The 24,798-nt window shown below is 30.4% G+C and overlaps 1 protein-coding gene across 2 annotated transcripts in view; it reads left to right on the top strand.

Annotated features, from left to right (window-relative positions):
* The first annotated feature begins 1,761 nt into the window (after positions 1 to 1,761).
* Positions 1,762 to 24,798, top strand: part of LOC134834147 (complexin) — a 96,431-nt gene continuing 73,394 nt past the window's right edge. For both annotated transcript variants that reach the window (XR_010162146.1, XM_063848713.1), the window contains exons 1-3: positions 1,762 to 1,929; positions 2,428 to 2,892; positions 18,066 to 18,172. Coding sequence is in view for 1 of the 2 variants with exons in the window: in XM_063848713.1 (XP_063704783.1) it covers positions 18,118 to 18,172 (55 nt within the window). In the remaining variant the exon portion in view is untranslated. The remainder of the gene's footprint in view (positions 1,930 to 2,427; positions 2,893 to 18,065; positions 18,173 to 24,798) is intronic.

The raw sequence follows: 24,798 nt of genomic DNA, 5'->3' as shown, positions 1-24,798 counted from the left end.
TAAAAATAAAAATAAAATTAAAATCTAAAAGAAAAAAAAAAATATATTTAGGACCTTGCATGGACTTTGTATTTTCAACGTACAAAAAAAGCATTTTGTTAAAATAAAAATGCATTTTTGGTAAATAAGTTTTCTCATTTGGAAAATTAAAAAAAATAAAACTAAGAAAAAAAATTTATGTTAAATTAGCAAATGTTTAAATTTTCAAAAAAAAAATAAAAACAGTAATTTGAAAATGGCTACAAACATTTATCAAATTATTCATCATTAAAAATGTTTTTTCATAAATTTGAGATTCCACTACTTTTAATTTATTCTAAAGTATTTTTTTTTTCAGAAGTTGCAATTTTTCTTTCTCTTTTGAAAAATAAGACTTCATCAGATCATAAACAACATATTCTTAACTAGCAAAAAAAAATTGTTTAAAAAACTTTTTAGGGTGGCAAAAAGTACAAGGAGAAACAACCATATTGATACATTAATGACATTTTTCAAAAAAAGTTGTTGTGACATCGTCGAAGGAAACCTTGGATTTCCTCAAACAAAAAAAAAGAACAAAGTTCTTGTTAAAAACTCAATAAATTAAATGTACTTTCCAAGTAGATATGTCACGTCATGATCATTTTCAACACTGTTCAAAAAAAAAAACTTCCAAACGACAATCAATCAACAAACTTTGCGCTAGAGGAACCTGTCGTGAGATAAAAATACATCAAAATATATACTTTTCATATTATCCATAACAATGCACATGTATTCATGTTCATAGCTGCGAAAAATTTCTAATAAATTTAAAATGATCTCCCTTTATTCATCGTGGAAACACCATCTGGCAAACTAAACCGCATTACCTCCTAACAGATAATCGACAAACATTTTTTGAGAGAGAGAACGAGAAATCACATCATTAGCTTCAGCACAAAAGCGCTGCAACAGATGTCACTTTTCATGTTATCATATCCGCATATCATGGTTTGGCTTTAACGAGGAATTTCGTGTGTGTGGCAAGTTATCTGTCGTCTTTTGCTTTTCTTTGTGTGTGGTTGCCTTAAACTTTTTTTTGCTAGAAAATGATGAAAAAATGATAAACTGACGAAAAAATAGAATAAAAAAAAAGATTTAATCGCTAATGTGAAAATTATTATGAATTTCCTTATTGTTTCTCGTAAATCAGCGCAACGAAAAATAAGCAGTGCGGAGCGCTAGACGGTTATCGATGGAATAAGCAGCGAAATCAGATGTACCACAAAGATTTATGTGTGTATGGAAGTGAAATAAAGCGGGGGAAATCGATTTTTCCATTTCCAAAGAATGTGTGCTACGATTGTTATGCAATAGGTCAGTTGTGGATTTGCCAGCCTTGTTGTTCTCACATGCCTCTAATTACGGAGTAAGTGAAACAGGACATATTTTTCACAACATTTTTGTCTACGGCAGGAAATGTGCGAGAAAAAACAATCGATATTCAGTCCATTTCTCCAACTTTTGTGTACGATGAGGCTCGACGGAGTTCTTATAGAAATGCGCAAACTCTGACTTGGCAAGAGCGAAAATTTCGCTGCCCTGTTCGAGCCTAATTTCACTCCTGTGGGCCAAAGTAAGATAGGCATCGTAGCTGCCGCGAAACGTGCGGTACGTACGGACGCTAGCTATCTCTGTTCCGCCCGACACTCGGCAGCTACGTCGACGGTCTGAAACAGAAAAGAGGCACAGTTCTCTCCGCAAGCTGCATACAGCGTGACACCTATACACGGAATATTTCGTAAAAGTTTTGATCGATGCGAGTGGAACAACACTATTAGTATCATATTGTGTGTGTGGTGATAAGCACAGATCCAATATTGTGTTCTATTATCGGGAAAAATTATTGTTCTATATCTAAATAATATAATCGTGTTCTCTCTACACTTCTAATTCTACTTAAAAAAAGTAAATATTTTTAATTAAATTTTTTTCTAAAAGTGTTTCTTTCGGGAATTTCCGTGCAAAATTGTGTCCAAAAGTATAAAATTCCCAAGTTTTGCTCGAATTTTTGTATGTGTGTAAATCTATACATGTATGTACTTGATGAAACATCATTAATCAAGTATTTTATCGTTGGGATCTACAGAGGCGCGTGCACAAAATCGCCATATACGCATGCGTTTATTACGTCATAGTTCCCAAAACAAACACAAACTTATCGTATGGAAAAGTCTAAGCAGAATTTTCCGTATTTTCCTTATCGTACACTCACACACACACACACAAACCGCTGTTTTCCTTTTAGGTTAATTTTTTTTTTTGGGAGTAGTCGATTCCCGTATTTATTCAAGTTTTTTCCCCGTGTCTTGACAGACAAAGTTTGCGTCGTGTGTGTGTGTGACCACAACGTCACATATTTTAATTGAACTTGATTCTAATCGATTGAATTTATTGTATTTGCAGCTTTGTATCGTTGTGTACTACTACTACTATTTAATAAGTCAGTGTGTGTATATGTTACATGTGCAATACATTTTTTGACAGATAATACACGAATACTACCAACATTTAGACCAGAACTGTCATTGTTTTGTTTTTCCTGGTACGCAAAGAAAAATACTACTACATGTGAAAAGGAACACAAAAAGTGCGAAAAAAAAAACGAGAATCACAATCATAATAATAACAATAACAGTTATTCTACAATAAATAACATCTCCTATTTCAACACTTGTCTTGTTATCTTTTTTTCCGTGAACGTACTTTCCGCAAGTGTTTGTGTATTGTTATTGCAAGAATAATAATAACATAAGAATAACACACGAAAAATAGCCACCAGGCAATTCGTCTAGCATCGATCCGGTGACTTGCCAAAGAAGAAGAAGAAGTTTCTTTTCAACGCTCGTATCAGCTCATCTCTGTTGTTAGGTATGTCAAAAACTTTTTCATTCCTTTTTCTCTCTTTTTATTTATTTGTATGAATTTTCTTTATTGAACATTTTAAAAACACATATACGGGGTAAATGTAATGTGAAATCTGTATGCATATGTGTGCCATATGGAAACGATGACGTGAGCTACAAATATTCCGTACGACACGTGCGACAGTAACGAGACCCTTTCAGAATTTGCTTCACTCGTACTGCGTCAAAGACAGGGCGTCTCCATTTTATATTCAGCTGTGAATAGAAGCATGATTATATTTTGCATGAATAAATTATTTGTACGAACGGGAGAAAATCTTATTTGGCAGAACTTTGTGTGCTCGTAGAATATTTTTTCCTATTTTCACCGCATTTTTAAATTTATTTTGGAAAATCTCGGTTTTGGGATGTTGTCTGTCCGTAACGCCGTGTAAATTTGCCTTTGCTAATTCAAGATTTTATGCCATTGTTCGTGCATCATTCATTTGAAACTGCGGATACGATTAATGAATTGAAATTCAAGAAAAACCTGGCGGAAAAATCTGGAGAATTAGTGGGAATTCGAGAAAACATGAAATTTTCAAATATGAATATTTGTTAAAATTTAAAAACAATCGTTAAAAATGAAGGTGAAGTGATTACGGTTTGCGATTTTCAATGCGATGAAGCTGTTATGTTTCAAGGAATGCTTTTATATCTCGCTTTTTTTTTGTCTAAAAAACTTAAAAACACACCCATAAATTACTAAAAACTTTTCCTATTTTTCATTGACGACCAACTAAATGCAAAGAAATAGAAAAAAAAGAAATTCGTTTTTAACCTGCTTTTCTGTGTAAATACGACAAACGACAAACAAGAACCACATTTTAAAAGCTTTTTGCTCCCCGAAAAAACTTCTCTCATGTGTCAGATCACAATTCACACAGGCTCGTAAAATATTGTGGGAACATAAAAAAAGATAATATTTACTTTAGAGGGACATATTTTTCTGTTGAGCAGAAAAGGTTGTTTGACTAATATTTATATGATACACAGTAAAAAATCAACGTCTCGCGGCGATAGATTCGAAAAATTTTTTGACAATTTAGGGATTTTTAAAAACCAAAATTATTTTCAGTAGAAATGTTTTTCAACTCAGATCAGCTTTACCAAGAATTTTTTTTAGAAAAAAACAAAAATGTGATTTTCCCAGGATTTTCCTCGTCTTGCAAAACGGAAATTTTTCACTGTCTAGAGCTCAAAAAAACTTTAAAAAATGACTTTTTTTTAATAACGATGGATCTTTTTTTTTACGGAAGGGTGTAAAAGTGTTTGCGACTAAAAGGTATGGTTAAATGAATTTATGACTTCAAAAACATCAGTGACCATAAAAAATTGTTATACATTCCCTTGAAAAGTTGTTCAATGACCGTGTCTAACCCCTGTTAAAATACGGCCGTAATTTTATCAAATAATGCAAGAGAAAGCGCTGAATTATAATTATTATCTGTCAAATGTGGCTGATGGCATATGGTTTTTGTTGCATTTTCATGACTAATATTACGTGTGCAATATATTATGGCAACAACAACATTGATATGGTTTCATTTCAATTATTTACATAAATCAACACTAATATGGAAAATGTGCAGACACTTGGTAAATATTGAGCTATTTAAATGTTATGGAGTGCCTTTAAATATCATGCATCGTTATAAAAACATGTAAATTTGCATGGAAAATGTTATGAATTGCATATAAATGATAAACGCTGTTTTTTTTTAAATATGTATAAGCATCACAGATGGGTAACAACTCATCATTCTACGAAAAAGACGAAGAAAATACAATTTTGTAGAGCATAGTTTGTGCATTGCGCGCCGCTTGCATAAATCCATTTGAAAATTTATCACTGTCCCAACAACAATCCAATATTATATTATCTTATTATGGTAATTTAAGAATCTCGGATTCCATTGTATACGTTTCTAGCAAATGATACGGTTGTCTTAACATTTCCATTTAAAATGGAATAATATTTGTAAGCAACGATTTGTATGCACATTGCCGATATTCCTTGCCTTGCTCCTAAAGGATGTTTTAATTAAAGTTAAATTATTCGATTTCCAATTATCTTGTGAGTACGAAATATTTGTTTTACCATCTTACCATCACAAGTCGGAACTGGCCCGGACAATATAGATTTAAATTTATACAGGAAACATAATAATAACAACCGTATTATTTAACACAAAGAATGTCCATTAGAATGGTCCAAGTTTACTTCCGTGACTTATGAGACTTTAAACCTGAATTTGAGTAAGAGAAACTACAATCTTTTATTTTAAAGAGATTTGATTTAAGCTCAAGGTTTATGGTTCTTGGTCAGGAGTAAGGAGTAATAGGAGTAAGGGTATGGTTTACTAGTCCCCTTAGAGGTCTAGTATGGATAAATAGCGATAAACTAAAACAAAAAAATCTTATTTATAGAGAATTTATAAAACGTCGTATGTTTCTTCTTGACCTGCTATTGTCCTATTCGGATTTACATGGTGGCTCCCGATTCAATTTCTCAGTCGGGAATTTTGCCAAATTTCAGTGAAAAATCTACGAAAATAAGTATGTTTTTACCGCCAAAAATAGATACATATGTCAGAAGCTCTCATAAATTCTTATTCGTTGACCGCAAAATTTTGTTTGATGGCTGTCAAAATAATTTCATGCCTCTTCCTTACATGAATTTGTACAATTTTACAACATCTCCCATTTTATTAGCCCTAAAAAATTCCAAATGGCTCAACTTATGTCTTCACGTGTCGCAAAGTTTTAAGTCGCATCACTAGATGTGAGATTTGAATTTAACTGTTGTTTAGCGAAAATTGGCACAAAAAAAAAACAAAAAGATACAAATTTTATTTTATTACCCTAATAAAAGTATAAAGTGGGCCAAATGTTGGTGTACTTCTCTCAGAAAAAAAATTGTACATACATTTTTTTCAAATAAAAAAATTTAAATAATAAAATGAGAGACATAGAAATAAATAACCGTACTTCTCTCAGAAAAAAAAATTGTACATACATTTTTTTCAAATAAAAAAATTTAAATAATAAAATGAGAGACATAGAAATAAATAACCGATTATTGTGCCCTCTGTTGTATTTTTATAATTCGTTTTATTCCAATTTGCAAGGAAGCCCCGATTATAATCATTTTAAATGAATGTTAAATCAAATTAATTTTTTATTCTGCAAATATTTTTGAATTAAACTCAGTGACTACCAAGACTATTTTTAACAAATTTCCATATCATTGATCAATTTTTGAAGACTGAATAAAAATTTCATCTATTTTCCCTCATTTTGTGAAAGCAAGTCTTCTATACATTAAATTTTAATTACATTTTCTTCTTTGCGACATTAACGCTGTTTCGTTGTTGATGACAAAATTATTATTATTATGAATTTATATCCACATAAATATGTATGTTGATGACGTTCGTTCCTGAAAATGTAAAAAGGATAAAACAGCAAGAAACCACTCTACTTACTTAGTGTTTTTTTGTTCTATCTGAAAAATTCATCAACTCGAGTTGTTCGGTTTTTTTCCTTTTCTAGCACATTGACGCTGATTTACTTTTGTCGTCATATTTTTTTTGTGTTGTGTTTCAGCAAAATGAAAACCGCAATCATTCATTATAAATAATTTCTTGTGTTTTTTCGTTGATTACACTTACAGAAGCGAAGACGTGGAACAAGAAAAAAAATAAGAGTTAGAGCTCACTATCCGATTGTGGGCGAAATTAATTTAATATTGCGCTACTTTAGAATCACACAGAAAATAAGAACATCAATCAAAGTCAGAGCCATTTTTCTATCGAGCGAATTTTTCGTACATGTGCTTGGATTTGTCATGAAGTAAAGAAGAACGAGGCAAAAAAAAAGAGGAAAAGTTTGATAAGCTGCTTAACTAAACGTAACGACGACGAACGTCAACCATGTTACTCATGCTGTCATTGTTTTAAAATATGACAAGCAACGCTCATTAGCGTAGTTATTGAAAAATATCATTATTGAAATGACGCGAAGCGCTGACAATCGTCTCAAATGAGTCGGAAAAAGCTGATGACAAAATCACTTCGGGCGTGATTAATGTTGAAGTAAAAATTCGTCCTTAATTAAGTTTCGTAAAATTAAAATTTTTTCAATGAGATAATTTTTATAAAGACAAAACCACTTTATTATGCGATCTACATTAAAACACAAAATGAAATTTAATGGTTTTGCTTCTCAGTATTTCATTCATTTTTTTTTATTTCAATGCAGATTTATTTGCATTTTTCCTAAGCTTTTCAACAGTTTAAAATAAAATTGTGTAAAAAAAGAAACCTTCATTTGTGCTTGTTTGTAAACATTGTCAAATAGAAAAAAACTGTTACACACTAACTATCAGAAGTGGAATGTCATCTCTCTTTAAATGTTTTTAATGATGGTTGAAGGACTACAGAGATAAGTAAAAAAGCGGACTAAAAATGTCTCGCAGTTATTGACATAAATACTCACCTTTGAACTTTTTTTTTACATTTTTAAGGATTGAACAAATAAGAGGAAACAAATTTAAAGTAACGATCTTTAAGTATTCATTTTAAAATGAAACCTTCATTATGAAAAAGAAATTATTTTTCAGGAAAAAATTTGTTGCTTGACGAGCTATTTTCTTTCAAAAACATCCAATTTGGATAAAAGTAGAAGAAAAAAAATTATTTGCTTGTCACTCTTATGACCGATCTTTGTAGGTATGTCACATCAATCTACACGTACCTCCAACTCTTTCTCACAGTGAACAAAGTTCGTCCCATTAAAAAGGAGAAAAACAAGATACCTTACGACTGCCATTATCATCGAGATTAAGATGACATGACTCAACGTTCCCGCATTATGTATGTCGGAAGTGGAAAGATGTGAGAAGCGTCACATGAAAAACAGAAAAAGGGTTGAGCTTTTAATGTTCAACTATTTTATAGATTAAGTTTTGCACAATTATGTTTGTTCTCGTGCACACGTCGGTCGAGGTATTTGAGATATTTTACTTTTGCACACACAACATAAAACTTAATAAGGGTTGGTGATATCAGTAATTTGGGCACGTTTAATCTGTCTTTTTTCATCATTTAATGAAAAGTGTCCTGAGACAATTTCTTGTTCTTCCACGTCCGTCATGCAGATAAATGAAAAGCATTGAATGTACAAATAAAATAAAAGAGGAAAGACGACGAACAAAGAACTGTGGTATATAGTTGAATTCCGTTTTATGTTCGATAATAAACGGATATACGATATTTAAACAAAACATTTTCTCGTTTTGCATTTCAATAATCTGTCTTTTCTTTATAAATATTCTCGAACGCAAAAAAAAAACTACGGAACAAAACAAGTGTGTTTAAAACTTTCAATACGGCTGCCTTTATCCGACAGAAGACATTGGATCTCCGTCGCTAAACAAAAGTTGTTGAACACATAAATACAGAAAGGATAATTTATTATGCATAACACAACAATGCCTGACACAATAAAAGCAATCAACAATTTATATAAAACATGTTGTTATTAGAGGCAGCCTCGGGGCAACCATGAAGTCTAACTACAAAACATTCACACCGCCATTCATCATGTGAGCTGAATAAAAAAAAAACGTACACAGCAAAATTACTCGCTATTAATATCAAAATATTTGTGAAAGAAATTATATTTGGGGTTTTAATGAAGTGATCAAAATATTTTTAACGAGTTGTGAGGTACCTACATAAAAAATGATGCTTTTCATTATGAAGAAAGAGCTACAGATTAACGAGACGGAAAATTCAGGAGGTTGTTAAAACTGACAAACAGATGGCCAAGAATTCGATGCTGATGGAAGTTACTGCTTCAGAGATTAGACGCCATATCACATTAGCAAACAGATGCTTCTATGGTTTAAAATGATAACATAGTAGGGCAAAACGGCCTTAATAAGGCTTTAGGGGCCATCAAGAGGAAATATTCTCTTTTCTGATTTGGCGGAATTTTGAAAACGGGAGACTCCGAATGACGAACCATTAGCAATCTCCATATACATACGTTTAGGGAGTCAGCTTTTTACAGTGGTTAGCGTATCTGACTGATGAGCATAAAGTCGTCGGTTCGAGACTCGAAATCATGAAAAACTTTTCTGACTCCAATCGTGCTCAAAATTTACTGAGATCTTTTAGAAACCCTTTGGGACCTTCTGGGAGAGCTAAGTGAATTTTGAGGGCGTCTGCTTGTGATGACAGGTAAAAAGCTAAGACCCATTCCTCGGCGCTTACTAAGAAAGTTTACGATTTCACAGTATGAAGTACAATTGGACTCTTACGAGAATTGGATAAAACCCCTTTTTTTAAAATATAATTGAAATATTGATTGACATTCTATAATTATCCGGCCTTTGAAGTTTTAATTTTCTATGAAGCTCTTTTGATCAATTACCAAGTCAATAAAGCTTTATGCTTTATTAAACTTCAAGTGACAGGTCCATGTTGCCATACCAACGAATTTACCCAATCGAACATCAAACAGAATTTATGTGGTCTGGCATGTCTTCATGTAATATTTATTACTTTTTTAACCTCAACTTTTCTCGTCTGCAATCCAGTGAGGCAAGAAATCATTCACGTTCCAACTTGTCACAAATATTGCAATATTTGTTTTTCGGTACACTCCTTTAACATATTACCACGTAGATAAATATATGACATCATATTATTACTGCATTTGTCTGGGTCATGCACTTCAAACTATGACACACTCCCTATTTCACTCCATCCCTATATTCCGTTAAGGCATTCTGTGAAATTCATTTTCAATTTTTATAATGCATCACGACGATAATAATGTATAAAACATTTTTCATATTCAGAGAGACAGAGGTGCACAAGAGGATAAAAAAACATATATATTTTTATATAAAAATAGAAACCAAGGGAATCATCAAATTTTTTTTCCATATCATTTTTATTGTCATATTTTGTAATAAAAAATGATCGATTTATTGGGGAATTTTTTTTCATTTCGAAAATGACTCTATTTTTGATTTTGGTTACTCAATCCTTCCTGTGGATGTGGAGTAAAAAGTATATTTTATTCTATCTACGAGTCTCGCTATCTGGATTTTTGCCAAAAATATAAAATTTCTTTTTTACTGATAACATACAGAAACATTAAGCAGTATTGTGAGCGTATTTTACTGACGTAAAAGAGGGCTAGAGTTTGACTGTCATGGTCGTGAAAAATTTTTTAGTGCACTAGTTTGGACAAAACGAGGAAATAATAAAACCAAAATGAAAATCGATATTAAACATTTGCTGAGTGTCTGTTTTTTTTTTGTGAAAAAAATATAAAATTTTATTTAGTGCTGCTGCTTCTTTTCAAATTTAACAACAAAAAAGTTCGTACATGTTTAATAATGGCAACAACACGTTAGTGATGTTGATTATTCGAAATAAAAATTTTGCAATATCCTGCATTTTTTTTTGTTGTTGTGTGGCATAGAGAATCAGAAAGATGTTGATCGTTAAGTCGATTTGATTTGATGTGCAGAAAAAATAATCGTTCAATTTTTATTATTTTATACATCAAACGGAGTGACTGAGTGAGTAATGACAGCGCAATAATTTGATGCGTAATAAAGTGAAGAACTTTTAAATACTTCTACCCTTGTTTGGTCACGAACCAATGAAATGAATAAATCAAGAGTTTTTTTTTACCAATTTCACCTCTAAATGATCATTAACATTAAGGTGAAGGTATGCACGTCTTATCAGTCATTCACTGTGATGTCCTCTTCTACACTTTTCTCCATTTTAACTTTATCTTGGCTGTCTGTCTAAGATATTTTAATGTGTATTTATATTTATGTAGATTATAAGATATTCTTCTTTTTTCCTCTTTCTCTTTTTTTTTCTTATCATCATGACAAGAATGAGCGAAAACACAAAAAAAAAGAAACGAAAGGAAACTCGAAAGTATCTTGTCCGGATGAACTCAAATCAAATTTAGATTAGGGAAATATCCACTCAAACCCTTGTTAAACTTGGTTAAATTATAAAAAATGTGAAGGACAGCGAATTATCCAGCACGATCCGTGAACAAGCAGGAGGGCTTTGAAGCTTCAACCAATTTGCAGCGACTAAAAGTGAGGATTAGGCACTTTACTGCAGGAACATTGGTACATGTCAAAATGGCTTGGTCGTAAAATTTTGACAAGTCTTAATGCAGTATAAATTGTCTTTTACCGAAAATAAATTAAATTTACTTTTAGATTTTGTGATAAAATTCCCCAGTGCCAGTTAAAAAATTAAATGTGTACGGAGGAAAATAATTCCCTGCTCAACTCATAAAATGGCAAAAACGTAAAGATGACATTTGCAGTGTCATGAAAAAGTTTTATAAAGGTCAATCTATTCTTAAGTTTGTGAATTTCTCCGAAAAATAATAATTCTGCCTAACGCTGACCTTATTAAAATGGAGACGCAAATTGACATAAACGATATTTTATGCAAATTTGAGGCTTAAAATTCGACGAAAATTCGAAAGAAATGAGAAAAACAAGAGAAGAAAGGCAGATTTTTTTTCATGGAATTTATTTATCGTTCGAATATTTATTTTTTTTGCGTTTTTTGTCTATCTTGTTGTTTCGATATTCTTGTTTTGTATTTTTTCACACTCTTTTCTTTTTGCTCTGACAATAAAACAGCTATTTGCTGAACATTAGATGTGGAGATGTATTGCCTATCATCAATCTTATCTCTATATTTGTTGTTTCTGCCAAAGTTGTATCAAGGTTTTCTTCGTATTTTACCGCATAAAAACATAAAAAAAAATTGGCATGTGTTTACCATCGAAATGTCTATCAACGGAGTAAAATTTTTGGCAAAATCGATATGAACGAAAAAAAAATGTATGATCAATGACAACATATCTCCTTTAAATTTATGTATCTTTAATGAGGCATTGGAATTAATTTGCATTGGAGCGTTCATAAAACGCAATTATTTATAGTGTTATTTAATTAGAGGACACGAATTGATTATATTGCCCCTCCGCCTATCGCTTGCTTGATGTTGAACAAGTTTCATGACTGTGTTGTTGTCATTTCATCTCAAATACGAAATAAATAACTAACACAATTTCCGATTTTCATACATGTTACAAACATATCATTGCTAGTCATGTGTGTTGATCATCATTTATTTGTTTATGCGCCCCAGGCTGATGTTCGTTAAATGGTACTATGCAATAACTAGTGATACCTAACACCGGTTTAGGATATGATTTTTTGCCGCTACAATTTTTATCGCATTTCTAAATTTATTTTGATAAAAATGCGATTTTATGTCCAGGTATTGTGTGTTTGTCCGTAACGCTGTATAAATTTTCCTTTGCTAATTCAATATCCATTTATTACACTATCGGTACAAAATTCGATTCAAATTTGAAAATTTTGAATAAAGGTTTTTTGGAAATCAAAAACCGCGGAAATTGCGGGAAATTCGAGGAAAATTGGAAAAATTTGATGAATTTCAAAATGTACGGTCTTTTCTTTCTAAAAGTTCGTCATCGAATAAAATTTCCAAAAAAATATGTAAAAAACTGATTTGGCTTTAAAAAACCAAACGACCGGAATCACTAACAGAAATTCTATTTAAACCGAATATTTATAAATTTTATTATTTTAAAAACGTATCACAACTTAATAAAATTTTATAGATCTGGATTTTAGAGTTTATACTAGAATTTGCTCAACGATTGACAAATGATTGATTATGGATAAAATCTAAAAGTCAGATTCGAAGTTAAATTTCTTTAGAAGTTCAATTTCACAAGTCTAATCAAGACATTCAAGCCTGACTTCAACATTGTGTGTGTGAGTTAAGGCAATAAAACTTTTAATCATAAAAAATAATTTTATCGTACAACCAAGCGATTTGTTTGTGTTGTTGTTAAAAAAAAGAGTACTGATTACCCGAGTGTAACAATGAGTTTTCTTAACATTTTTTTTTTTGCTGTTTTTTTATTTTATATTGATCAAGCAATTTTTTTGCGTTCCTTCAAGGATATGACGTCGTCGTGTTCTTTATCGTTTCATAAGAGAATTGATGTAGAAACCGGAGCAAACGGAACGAAGAACGACTGTAATTCAAGAAAAAATAAGAAAAATAATAACACACAGTAATAAGAAACAATAAGGAAACGTAAGCCATAATTGACAGAATAACCATTTCTCGTAATTCATTGAAGGAGGCACAGCGCGATCCCAAGAAAACAAAAAAAAAAATGTGAAAAGAACGACTTTTCGACCATTTTTTGTTTGTATGAGTTGTATTTTATTTCATTTGGGATCGGTCTTAACTAAAATTTACTACCGTAATTTTGTTATGTTTTCATTTTAAGAGCAAAATCTAATACATTTCTCCGTCTGCTCTGTGCAATTGTCTCAAATGTAAAATCATTTGTCACTTATTCAAAATTGAAAAATAAATGAAATTGCAATTCTCTGACAAATAAAATAAATTCTGTAGCAATTGGTTTCATCGCATACAGAAAATTATCACTTGATTCTGTTTCGAGACCCAAATTGAATTATTTTGTTGGTGCACACAGTGCTTTTATTTTTGATAAAAAAAAGGAGACAAATCCAAGGAAAAAGTGATGAGTATAAAAGAAGAAAAAGGATGTTATTACGATACAATTCATTTTAATTTAAATAAATCTTTTGAAATTTGCAACATTTTGTTGTGATTTGATTGAATTATTCACTATTCTTTGTTTATTGGATTTTTTATTGCTGTTCTTGCAAATTAAAGATTTTTGCTTTCAGTTCAGTAACGAATAGAAGTTTAAATAGCTAAATATTTTCTATCTTCAACAAGGAAGATACGGAGATCCTGAACAAATGTTTACACAGCTCGAAGCATTTCCTTTTTATTATTCAAGAATATTTTGTTGATATTTTCCTATCACTACAGTACATGCTTTGTCATATTTCTAACACCCTACGGACGAAACATGGGCGAAAGTTGTAACTTAAGGAACCAGACTGACCTTTTTTAAGAGTCAAATATATCCCTTGAGTGAATTTTCTTTTGGTTTTTAAGTGATTAAGTTTTAAGTCTTTGATGAATCTGGTTAAGGTTAATCTTTTTTCATAAAACTGCCGCTTCATCACTCCAGATGTTTTGAATTAGTTTTAAAGTTGAAAATAGGAAAATAAACGAAATAGATTGAGATCATTCGAAAAAATTAAAAAAAAAACTTGCTACTCTTCTGTACATAACTCGACAACATCATCTGGAAATTATCAACAACTTGTATTTGTTTGACTGCTAAAGGATCATTAGAGAAGCGTTGAGAGTAGGCTGAAAAAACATTTGATTTCGACTTCTATAAGAGAACTTTTAAGGCACTGAGGGTCAGCTAAATCATCGACCCAGGACCACCAACTCGTATGAGCTTCCGGTGCCGCCAACTTGGACAATTATTTCGCGAGTGTCCCCAATCAAGACGCATCAGAAGCGAGAAGGAAAAATTGCACCAGCGCCGGCGCAACGAAGACTACTCGCGACGTTCGAGTGGGAGGGAATTTGAGAGGTAAGGTTCTTCGAGCTTGAATGCCAGAAGCTAAAGTGATTTTGCTGTCACAGAGATTTTTAACGCAATAATACAGATACAGATTCGCAATGTCGTTCAAAAACATTTATCATCCTATTTGAGGATTCTAAGAATGGTTTTAAGAATAAAGTAATGTCATTTATGAAAGATAGTATACAAAGAATTTTGACGAAAAAATCTTTTTATTTTACACCATTGGTTTTTTCCTATTATAATTATAATTATTATAAAACTTATACATATGATCTGTCGTGAAACACAATACTAAATTTCGCTCATTTTTCGTCCGTAGGGCAATTATTTTTTTGTTCGGTTCTACGATGTTAATATTAGTCTTACATTAAATTTATTGCTAAGTAAATTTTGCCGTCGTATTTTTTTATGCATGTTGATTTTTAACAATGTTATTAGATGTAGCTGCACTTTTTTTCGACGGATGCTACGAAATCACGTACAAATCTATCCTTTAGAGAAAAAAATAACAAAAGTTGTGATATCACAAATGACATAAATAGATGAATTTTCATATATCACGTTTTTTGTGTCTCATTTTTTCCTTTATTTATTTATCCGAGACTTGCATATACGAGACATGTACTTGCTGTTCGTGATAAAATCGTTTCTAATGACATTCTTATTGCGTTCGTACCTTTTTTCTCCACATTTATCATTATTATGGTGATTATTGTGGAATAAAGAGCAAAAAAAAAAAAAATTCAAGAAAAGTTAGACATAAAAAGGTAACAAGAAAGTATGACAAAGCATGACTTTTTATACATCTTAGCAATTTTCTGGGAGAACTTTTTTTTTGCTTATCTGTCAAAAAAAAAACGTAAATTTGCTTTAATTTGAATTTTTCCCAGAATTATTTTCTATTTTGCTAGCCTGCAGCTTAGAAGGTATGGATTATATCAAAGTGAATCTCCAGTCTAATTATGCGGCATATTGCTATGAGCAATTCGAAATTGTAAATAATAATGATGATGACCTCATGTCTCTGAAAATCAGAAGAAAAAAGTTTTTTAAAAACAACATTGATACATAACGGATCGAGTCCCAGAGGAGTCAATTAGCAATCTTCATGTTTTTAAAGGAATATTGTTGAGGGATATTCCGTTCTTAATGATTCCATCTAAACAAGCATCCAATATCACGTAAGAGGATGAAAGTTTTATGCGGTTAAAATTGTTATGTCTTGCATGTAACAACTTATTTAGTCTCCATATTTTCCTCAAGGCTTTAAAAGTACCGTAGACCAGCTTTCAATCAATGTTCATGCTTAATTAGGTAGACCAGTCTTAAATAACTGCTCTGCAGGCGTTTTTATAGACAGTTTTTTTTTGTTTGATTGATAGACAGCAGATCAATAAAGACCTAAAAAGTCATTATCATATGGTTATGTTGTCAAAACTTTTTCTAAAGAGGGATTTTGATTGTTTTTCCTTCGATTTTCCTTAATCAAATATTTTCCCTTTTTTCCCGATTATTTTTTCCATTTTTTTCCTTTTTTTTTTGCTGCCAGAAATAGAGCACACAAGCCTAAATAAACGATCGAACGATATACCAACACACATATGTCAATCATTTCCTCCGTTGTACAGCTTTTCTGCCAACGGCAAACCATGCACCCGATATTACGAGCCTATCATCATGTCATTCCGAAATGACGGTTTACATCATGTGATACAAAAATAAGATTGTAAATCTGAAGCGCAAACAAACACACACAGAGGCAGGTCATATTTTTCGCCAGGCATTTTTTTTTTTTGGATTTCCTTATTTTGTTGTGAAGGTTTTGATATTTGATCATATCTTGATTGCATAATTTTTGCTCAATGTATCGAGAAGTTTGAAGGGACGTGTATTAAGTAATATATGCTTCTCTTGTTTACAAAGCTTCACTTGCTCGTTTCATTTGCTGTTCAACATGGCATCAAGGCGCCACTTGTCTAGACCAAATGGCGTAGCACATTAAAACCATTGAGAAAAAAAAAAGTGGAACAACATCTCAAACGCGTCGTACATGTCGTCAACATCATCCATCGTTAAGGCAGCTGTTATTTTGCAGAGGACGATAATAATCATTTTTGTGTAGGAGTGTTAGAAACACTAAAAGAGGAGAGAGAAATTTATTTGAAAACATGTTCTTTGCAAAAGCTTTAGCGTCAAAGATGTGTGTGATGTGATTCTGCAAACCAATTAGTCTGAAAAAAATGTTAAACTTTTCAATTTTGTGATAATTAAAAAAAGCTGGGTGAAATGTCTGAGTGAGTGTCAAACATTTTAGCAACCTTGACGATGTCACATGATGTCAAATTAATCTACTTTGTGATAATGACTTTTCCTAAGAATTCATATTTTTTGCCACAAAAAAAGGTTTTTCTCTTTCGCTAAAAACATATTTTTTCGCAACAGGAAAAAAATTAAAACCGTTAGAAAATTTGAGGGTATTTAAAAGATATTTTTAATTTTTTGGCCAATAACATCGTTCTGATGAAAGTTTCACATTTCAAAATTTATTTAAGGCTTTCAAGGCTTCAAGTAGGGGCTTTCTAGTAGATTTTTGTCAAGCAAATGCAGGACATAAATGTAAATATAGCTCAATAATTTTAGTTTTTTATCCACTATTCTATTTCTAAAGTACATTTTACTACATTAAATCGTAAATAATTGAAAATTTATTTATTTTTGAATTTAAATTATAAATTTAAATCAAATTTATTTATTCATTTTTTTTAACCAAAAAGAAACAAAATCGTAAAATTTATTGGAAAAATTTTAGAGAGACTTCTGTAAAATTTACATTGTGAATTATTATTGAATGGTTTTTTGATCCTCAAAATTTAAATGATTTTTAATTTCGCAAAATTGGGGTTCATTTCGTGTTTGATAAAAAATATCTAAGTTACACGAAAAATACGCTATCATCTAAAACATAATTTTTTGTGACAAAAAAAAATAATTCATTGGAAAATTTGTTGTTAAATACAACCGAAGAAAAATATATGGCAGTAACTCAAATATTACTTGTTTAAAGTCATGAATTATTAAATGTAAAACTTATTTATTGTACCTGTCTCGACTGCCTCGAAGAAGTTTAAACTTCGCCTGAATTCAATTATACGGCAGCACACGAGGCATTTTCCAGCATAGCAAACACGTGTCCTGCGGTGCTGCATACCAATTTTACTCCGTAAATGTTTAATGTATCCAACTGTCTTGGTAAACCAAAACATATAAAGCACAATAAAAGGTCACATAAACCTCTGTCTTCTATTTGTTTTATGATTGTTTTTTTCTCCACACTTTTTTTCTGTGTGTGTTCGGTGTTTGAGCGAATCCGATCGATAATCGATACAAGTGAGTGCTGTAATACCTTTGTTTTCAAGAAAAAGACGAATACGAGAAAAACGTGTCGGCTTTGTTACTTTTAGTAATTTATTACACGAACAAACTTACTCCCGACATAAATAATAAACTACAATTTTTATCGTTTTTCTCCTTTAATTTTTTCAGACAACTACTTTCGGTACTTCTACTCAACTCAAACTAACTAAGCAACTCCAAAATGGCAGCATTTGTGGCAAAACAAATGATCGGCAATAAGATGAGCGCCGTTAAAGGTAAGTTTAAATTCAAATTTAGTTTTAAGACCGGTGTGAAATTTTTTTGCCTAATTATACAAATTGCAAGTTTAATTAAGCTATAATTAAGAAAGCTTGATAAAAAAATGTTCATTTATTTAAAATTTGAAAAATGTATAAAACTTTCGTTCAAAGAACAACAAAGAGTTGTGCCACATTTCGATTTTTTTAAACTACGTGATCTTTTGACCCACGTGGTTTTTATCACATTTTCGGAATTCAATTGAAAAACTTATGAAAATTGAAATTTTATTTGACCACGTGGATTTTTAATTTTCCAACCACGTGACCTCAAATAGTTTTTTATCAACCTGACATAAAAAAAATTATGAAGCATGTGATCTGAAAATTGTCAAACCACGTGACCTGAGAAATTTTTTAACCACATGTTTGACAACAGTAATTTTTTAGGTAAAAATTTTAAACCAACGTGGATAAAAAATTAAAACCACGTGATTTAAAAAAAATTAAACCACGTGACCTAAAAAGTTCAAAAAACTTCATTTTCAAGATAATAGTATTATCATAATACCGCAATTTTCTTCGAAATGCGGTTAAAAAAATTTTTTTAAGAACAAATTTTTACATTGAAGCACTTTTGTGAGGTCATGTCGTAATTTTACACGATTACTCATTAATGAGCACTTTTCTTTTTAAATAAGTGACGTGCCGTTGTTTAAACTGTTTTCTTGCGATTAACTGCACGACTTTTGCTTACTTTAATTATAATAAGTGCAGCAATAAAGATTCGTAGAGTGGCTCTAATTTTTCTTCCAAAGACAAAAAAGAAAAATGAAATTGTTTTACAGGACAGCCAATAAATTATGAACATTACTTGATAAAAGCACACAAGAATTTCCGTTCCCTCACGTAACTGCGTCGCTATTAGGAGGAAAAAAATACAATAATAATGTGATGACAAATCTAGTGGAAAAATCATTTGCGTGAAATTTTTTCCATCCTATTTTCTCTGTTCGCACACGACTTACAGAACACACAACTTTTGTTCGAACTTTAAAAAAAAATATTTTTATTTTCTGCAAAGTTGTGATAAAAAATAGAAATTGTGTGACTATAACTTTGATAATAACGGCAGCAGCAACAACAACAATAATAACAACCAGGCTGACAACAAGCTAGAAAATGAAAAGAAGGATCTCGAGAAAAATAAAGGTACATCAAGGTTCAATGTGCTGGAATGAAATTGAATAGAAAATAGTTGTGATGTAGGAGTTTTTTTTTTGTAACATTTATTGTTTGTGTCAAGCCTTTTAACAGAAATTGATGAGATGTTGTTTTGCTTTTGTGTGTTTTTCACACAAAATGTTGCTGTTGAGTGATGTTATTAAAGGTGCGATTTAAAGACGTTTATTCAACTTTGATCTTTTTTTTAAAGCTTTTGAAAATCTAACCGCAAAATATTTTACGTTGTAATAATATTTTGAACAAAAACATCCAAAAATATTTTCTTTTTTCTCCGTAGAAAAACAAAAGAAGGCACCGAACATTAAAAAATACTTTTCAGAAAAAAAATAAAATGTTTTTAACTCAAAGCTCAAGTATCTGTCATATTTTTCCATGTCAATTTGCATGAAAATGAGCGTGAGAACGTCGATAATTCTTTTTTTTTTTCAAAATGAATGAATCCTAAAAAAGTATATGAAACAAGTCAAAGCGCCTTAAGTGCTTCCACCTTTTCTCTTTCTCTCCCTGATTTTCCAGAAAAAAAAACTTTTTCTTTTATTTTTTGTACAAATGGAATGTAAAGAGCATTTTACGATGCTTAGACAGGTATTTGCGGTTTTTTAAACAAATAATATGATTAAACGTTTATCATTACTCCTCAACTTTGGAGCTCTTTTATGATGATTATTGTTTATTTTATTAATAAAATGCGTGAAATATTTGCGGTTGGAAAAAAGGGAAATATTTGATTGCCTTCAAATAAATGCGTGTGTGAGAGTTTGTGGAACAATGAAGGAAGAAAAAAGTTGTGTATTTTACGCTTGTTTTTCTTTTCATAAAATATGTAAAAATTTCGTCGCTCTCGTTAAAAAGTTTTTTGTTGGCTGTTTGTCGAACAAAAAAAAAACGAAGAATAAAAAGAAGATAATTCACATGTAAATAAATAATGGAAAAATTTTAATATTATCACCTTGGATGGTGTCCTTGTGTCTTGTCTCTGGGTTTCTTCCTTTTTTTCTCGTCATGTCTATTGTGTCATCACACTAATTTGCATTGAATCAAGAGATGTCTACAACACGAGTGAATAAATTATGTAAAATAGAATGTACCTAGTCGCGTAAAAAAAAGAAAAAAACAAATAAAATGAAAAAGAGACTTTTTTTTAAGTATATACAAAACACGTCAAGTCAGCATAAAACCTACATCAAACTTAATGATTATTATTGTTGTTGTAATTTTTCGTTATCGTTCCATTTTTGTTAGCGATCTGCACGCTCTGCTTGAGGACACTCGAGTAATGTGCGACAACGATGAGGTAAATGTCGAGAAATGGGAAACAATAAAAAAATGTGGAAAAAATACACAGAAAAATATTCCTATATACATATAGAATGCAAAGTATTCGGTGATGAATAGTGGAAGAAGGAACGAAAGGTATTTAAAAAACTATTTTTAGCATTAATCGATATTTTACAGCAACTGCTAAACTGTACGTATCATCGTCATGTAATCATCAAGTAACGGAAAGTTCTACGTGTTAAGGCTGAAGTAATGGGGATTTTTTTTACATATCAAATGAGTTTGATATTTTAAGCAAGAAAATTTGATGAATGAAGGTTTTTGATTAAAATTTAATTTTTTCTTATTTGTCAAAATATCAGAAATAATTAGAAATCGATAAAAAAATTATTTTAGAACTAAAAAAAAAATTTAATTTTTTCCTGTCAATGGTGCTTGAAGACTCAAACTCAACATTGACATTGAATAAAAATTAAAAAAATTATTTTTTATTTTTTTTAAGTTTTAGACTAAAAATACTTGATTTACATGTAACCCTTTGATGCAACTGAATTTTAAATAAATGAAAAAATATTTTTTTAAATAATTTTTTTAATTTCTTACTTAAAAAAAGGTTTAAAATGTTTAAGATTTCATCCTTAATAATTTTAAAAAACTCTTTATTTTTTTAAATAACGGTACAAAAAAAAATCAAAGTTTTTATTAAAATTCGTTCAATTTGTTTCAATTATTTAAAAAAAATTAATTATTCATTAAAAATATATTTAAAAAATTATTAATATTTTTGGAAAATTCATTGCAAAACTTTTATAAAAGTAATTTATGAATTAAAGTAAAAATTACAGATTTTTGACAAAATTTCATTCAAAAACATCTTTTTCTGTCTAACATTTTCATTAAAAAAAATTTTTATTGTAAGACTCGTTCATTTTTGAATAAATTTTGTAATAAAATTTAAAAACATTTTTCCTTTAATGCTTCAGCTTTAACTGTTTTGTAAATTCACAGACAGAGAAAAAAAAAGTTATTGAAATGGACTTCATTATGCAAATGCCATATAATCCATCCTTAATTATTCAAAAATTGCTGTGAATACGAGTTCATGGAAGAAATGCGTTGTCATGCGATTTCATCGGTAATTTTAATGATTTTAATTATATAACTTTGTGTTAACTGCCAGGAAATGTAGTATATACGAGTTATATCGGAGCATTATTATTACATAATAATTTGAGTTTATATCGAAACGGGAAGTAAAAGGATTAATTCAGTGTTTAATTGACTGAGGATAAGGTTTCTTTTCATCAAGTGTATGGTAAAATAATAATAATAATCATATTTCGAATGGAGAGCAAGAATATTGATTTTTTTTTTGTTGTGAATGAAGTTTTATACAATTTCCTGAGAATTGAGGAGTGTCATGTCTCAATTCTTTTGTTTTTACTTCTAACAAAACATGGCTTCTGTTTTTACAATTCTATTATATAACTTTGTCACGAACGTGGTTACAACGCGTTTTTTTTCATGCTATTGATTAAATAATTCAATTGGCTTGATTAGGCGGTCAGTGTGAGTTGCGTTGCTTAAATTAACTTTGGCTGCGTTGATTTAATAAAAATGAAATTTCAGCAAGTTTACGGCACAGCAAATAACTGGAAGGTTTAAAATAAAATGTTTAATTAATTAAGGATTAGGTTTATTCAATTTTTTTCTGTATTCGTCATCATCATCCCTTTTTTTTCGGGTAAATACCTCCAAGAAATTGTTATTCGCAAGAAAATGTGACGAAGGGAATTCTTCAAGTCTGCGATGCGAATACCGATCAAAAAATACTGTAATTACTCGTGATATTAAAACATCCGAGACTGTTAGATAATCTTTAATGGCGTAGTGTATTACATAGCATTTTCCTCATAAATGCCGCTTTTTTTAATGAAACAAATTAGAATTTGCATTGAATTTTTTTGCTTCGTCTGTATTTATTATTCCGGTTTGAAAATTCTCATTAGACGTCTTGCAGAAAAAAAGGAGGATATAATATTACACTTTTTTTTATGTGGGTTTCTTACACCCTTGTTATGACCTGTAGTAACCTGTCATTATGACGGTTGGTTTAATTAAAAATTACAGAGAGAGGGAGAGGAAAGGAAAGTGATATAAAAGTCGAATAACGAAGGAATTTGCATTTGTTCGGACAGCATGAGGAAAAGTGAAAATAATGAGGAACGCAAAACTTGTAAAGGGAGTGGTGAATTTTCTTCATATTTTTGTGTGTCGAAACATTTCAATCAGGTTAAAACGGTCCAAATTTTTTTGTTGTCCCCAATATGCTTGCAACACCAGCAAAAAAGGAACATCAAAGTAAAACACTTTCAGTAATCAACTCTTTCTTCTTCTTCGCCTCGTCTCTATTTATACTTGTATCATAGAAGAAGAAGAAGTTCGAAAGACAGACCAAAATTAATTTTTATTTGAAGTTATAGCAGGTCAGAATGCTGTAATAAGAATATTTATTCCACTTTTAGACACAAAAAGAGCAAATTAAAATAAAATTATATACCAAGAACTGAGGTAATGCTGTGCCTAAAAGGCAATTAATTTTATCCGTTTTTTGTCTTTGATTTTCTCTGCTCGCAAGTTTTTTCTTTTTTTGTTTTTTTTTTTGAAGGGGAATCACTTTCAAAATGGATATTTAATGAAATTTCATTTTATTTTGTTGTATAAATTTATTTTTAAAAAATAAAGGTCCGATGGGCTCTTCTTTTTTTTCTATCGTTATCAATTTAATAAATGGAGCGCCTTTGGTGTTAATTTCATTAAAAATGCTATTTTGCTTTGATTTTATTTGACATAATTTTTTTTTGTGTCAATTGTGCTTTCTATCCATTTAACAACTTTTTGAACGTTTGTAAATAACAATATTGTACGGCCAGATTCTGTTTTCATGGAGTCTGTAAGAAATCCTGAGATTATAGGTCGATCATCAGAATTTGAGGTGAATAATAAATCCGCTTCAAAGTATTCAGTGTTTTGGTCTATAATTAAAAAAAAGAATATTTATTTCAAGAAAATTTTTGTTTGAAAAATTATAAAAAAAAAATATTTTTCTTTGAAATTACATAAAAGAAGCTCTAAACCTATTTTAATAAGCGAAAAAATGTTGAAAATTGAAAAAAAAATATTATTTATTTAAATTACACAAAAAAAAGTACCTAACTTATTTTAATAAGCGAAAAAATGTTAAAAATTCATACAAAATGAACAAAAATAAATATTAAGGCCGATCAAATGTTTCAGGTTTCATAGATTTTATTTAAAATAAAGAAGTAAAATTTTTTATCTTTTTCAATCAATTTTAAAATTTAAGCCGCAAAATTGATAATTTTTCCAAATAAAAATCAAAAACAAAGTCCAAAAAATTTAAAAATAAAATATGAAATTTGAAATATTTCCTACATTTTAGATATTCGATACTCGATAACCTGGGGTTTTGAAATACTTTTTTCCATACAAAATGCCAAAATTAAAAATTAAATAAAAATTTGAGAAATAAATTCAAATTAAAATTTTTTTTACGAAGAAAATTCATATTAAAATATTATTTCAATACAAAAAATTTAGAAATTTTTTTTTATAAAAATTTATTCGCTCTAGAAAATATTAAAAAGAAAATTATTCTTACCATAAGTTTCTGCGCAAAATTGTCTAAAACCTTTCGAGTGATCAATAAAATATTTTGAGCAAATATTTTCAGGTAAAAACTTCACTTCTTGTTGAAATAATTTGTTTTTGAACGTCAATAAAGTGGCATTTCCAGCAATTTCCTCACATTCTTCGGTATTTTCACTTGGTAATTCCACTAAATTTGTGCCCTCAATTGGATCATTCACGAACAATAAAGCAACCGAAGCAAAATCTGATATTACGTGTGATTGAATTCTACGAGTCTCGTCCTCATATTGAGGATTAAATAAGTTTTTTGAACTTTCATCGTAAACTTTTAAGATGGCATTCGGAGAAATTCTCTCGAGACATTTGTACGAAACAAGCACAACCGATTTGTGGATCAAAACTCCGAGACACAAAATTTTCGAGTCGTCAATGACCGAAATTAATCCGTC

This window comes from Culicoides brevitarsis, chromosome 3, assembly GCF_036172545.1.
Source record: "Culicoides brevitarsis isolate CSIRO-B50_1 chromosome 3, AGI_CSIRO_Cbre_v1, whole genome shotgun sequence".
In the NCBI taxonomy this organism is placed as follows: Eukaryota; Metazoa; Arthropoda; class Insecta; order Diptera; family Ceratopogonidae; genus Culicoides; species Culicoides brevitarsis.
Note: the sequence above shows the minus strand (reverse complement) of the source record. Positions and strands in the feature narration are given on the sequence as shown.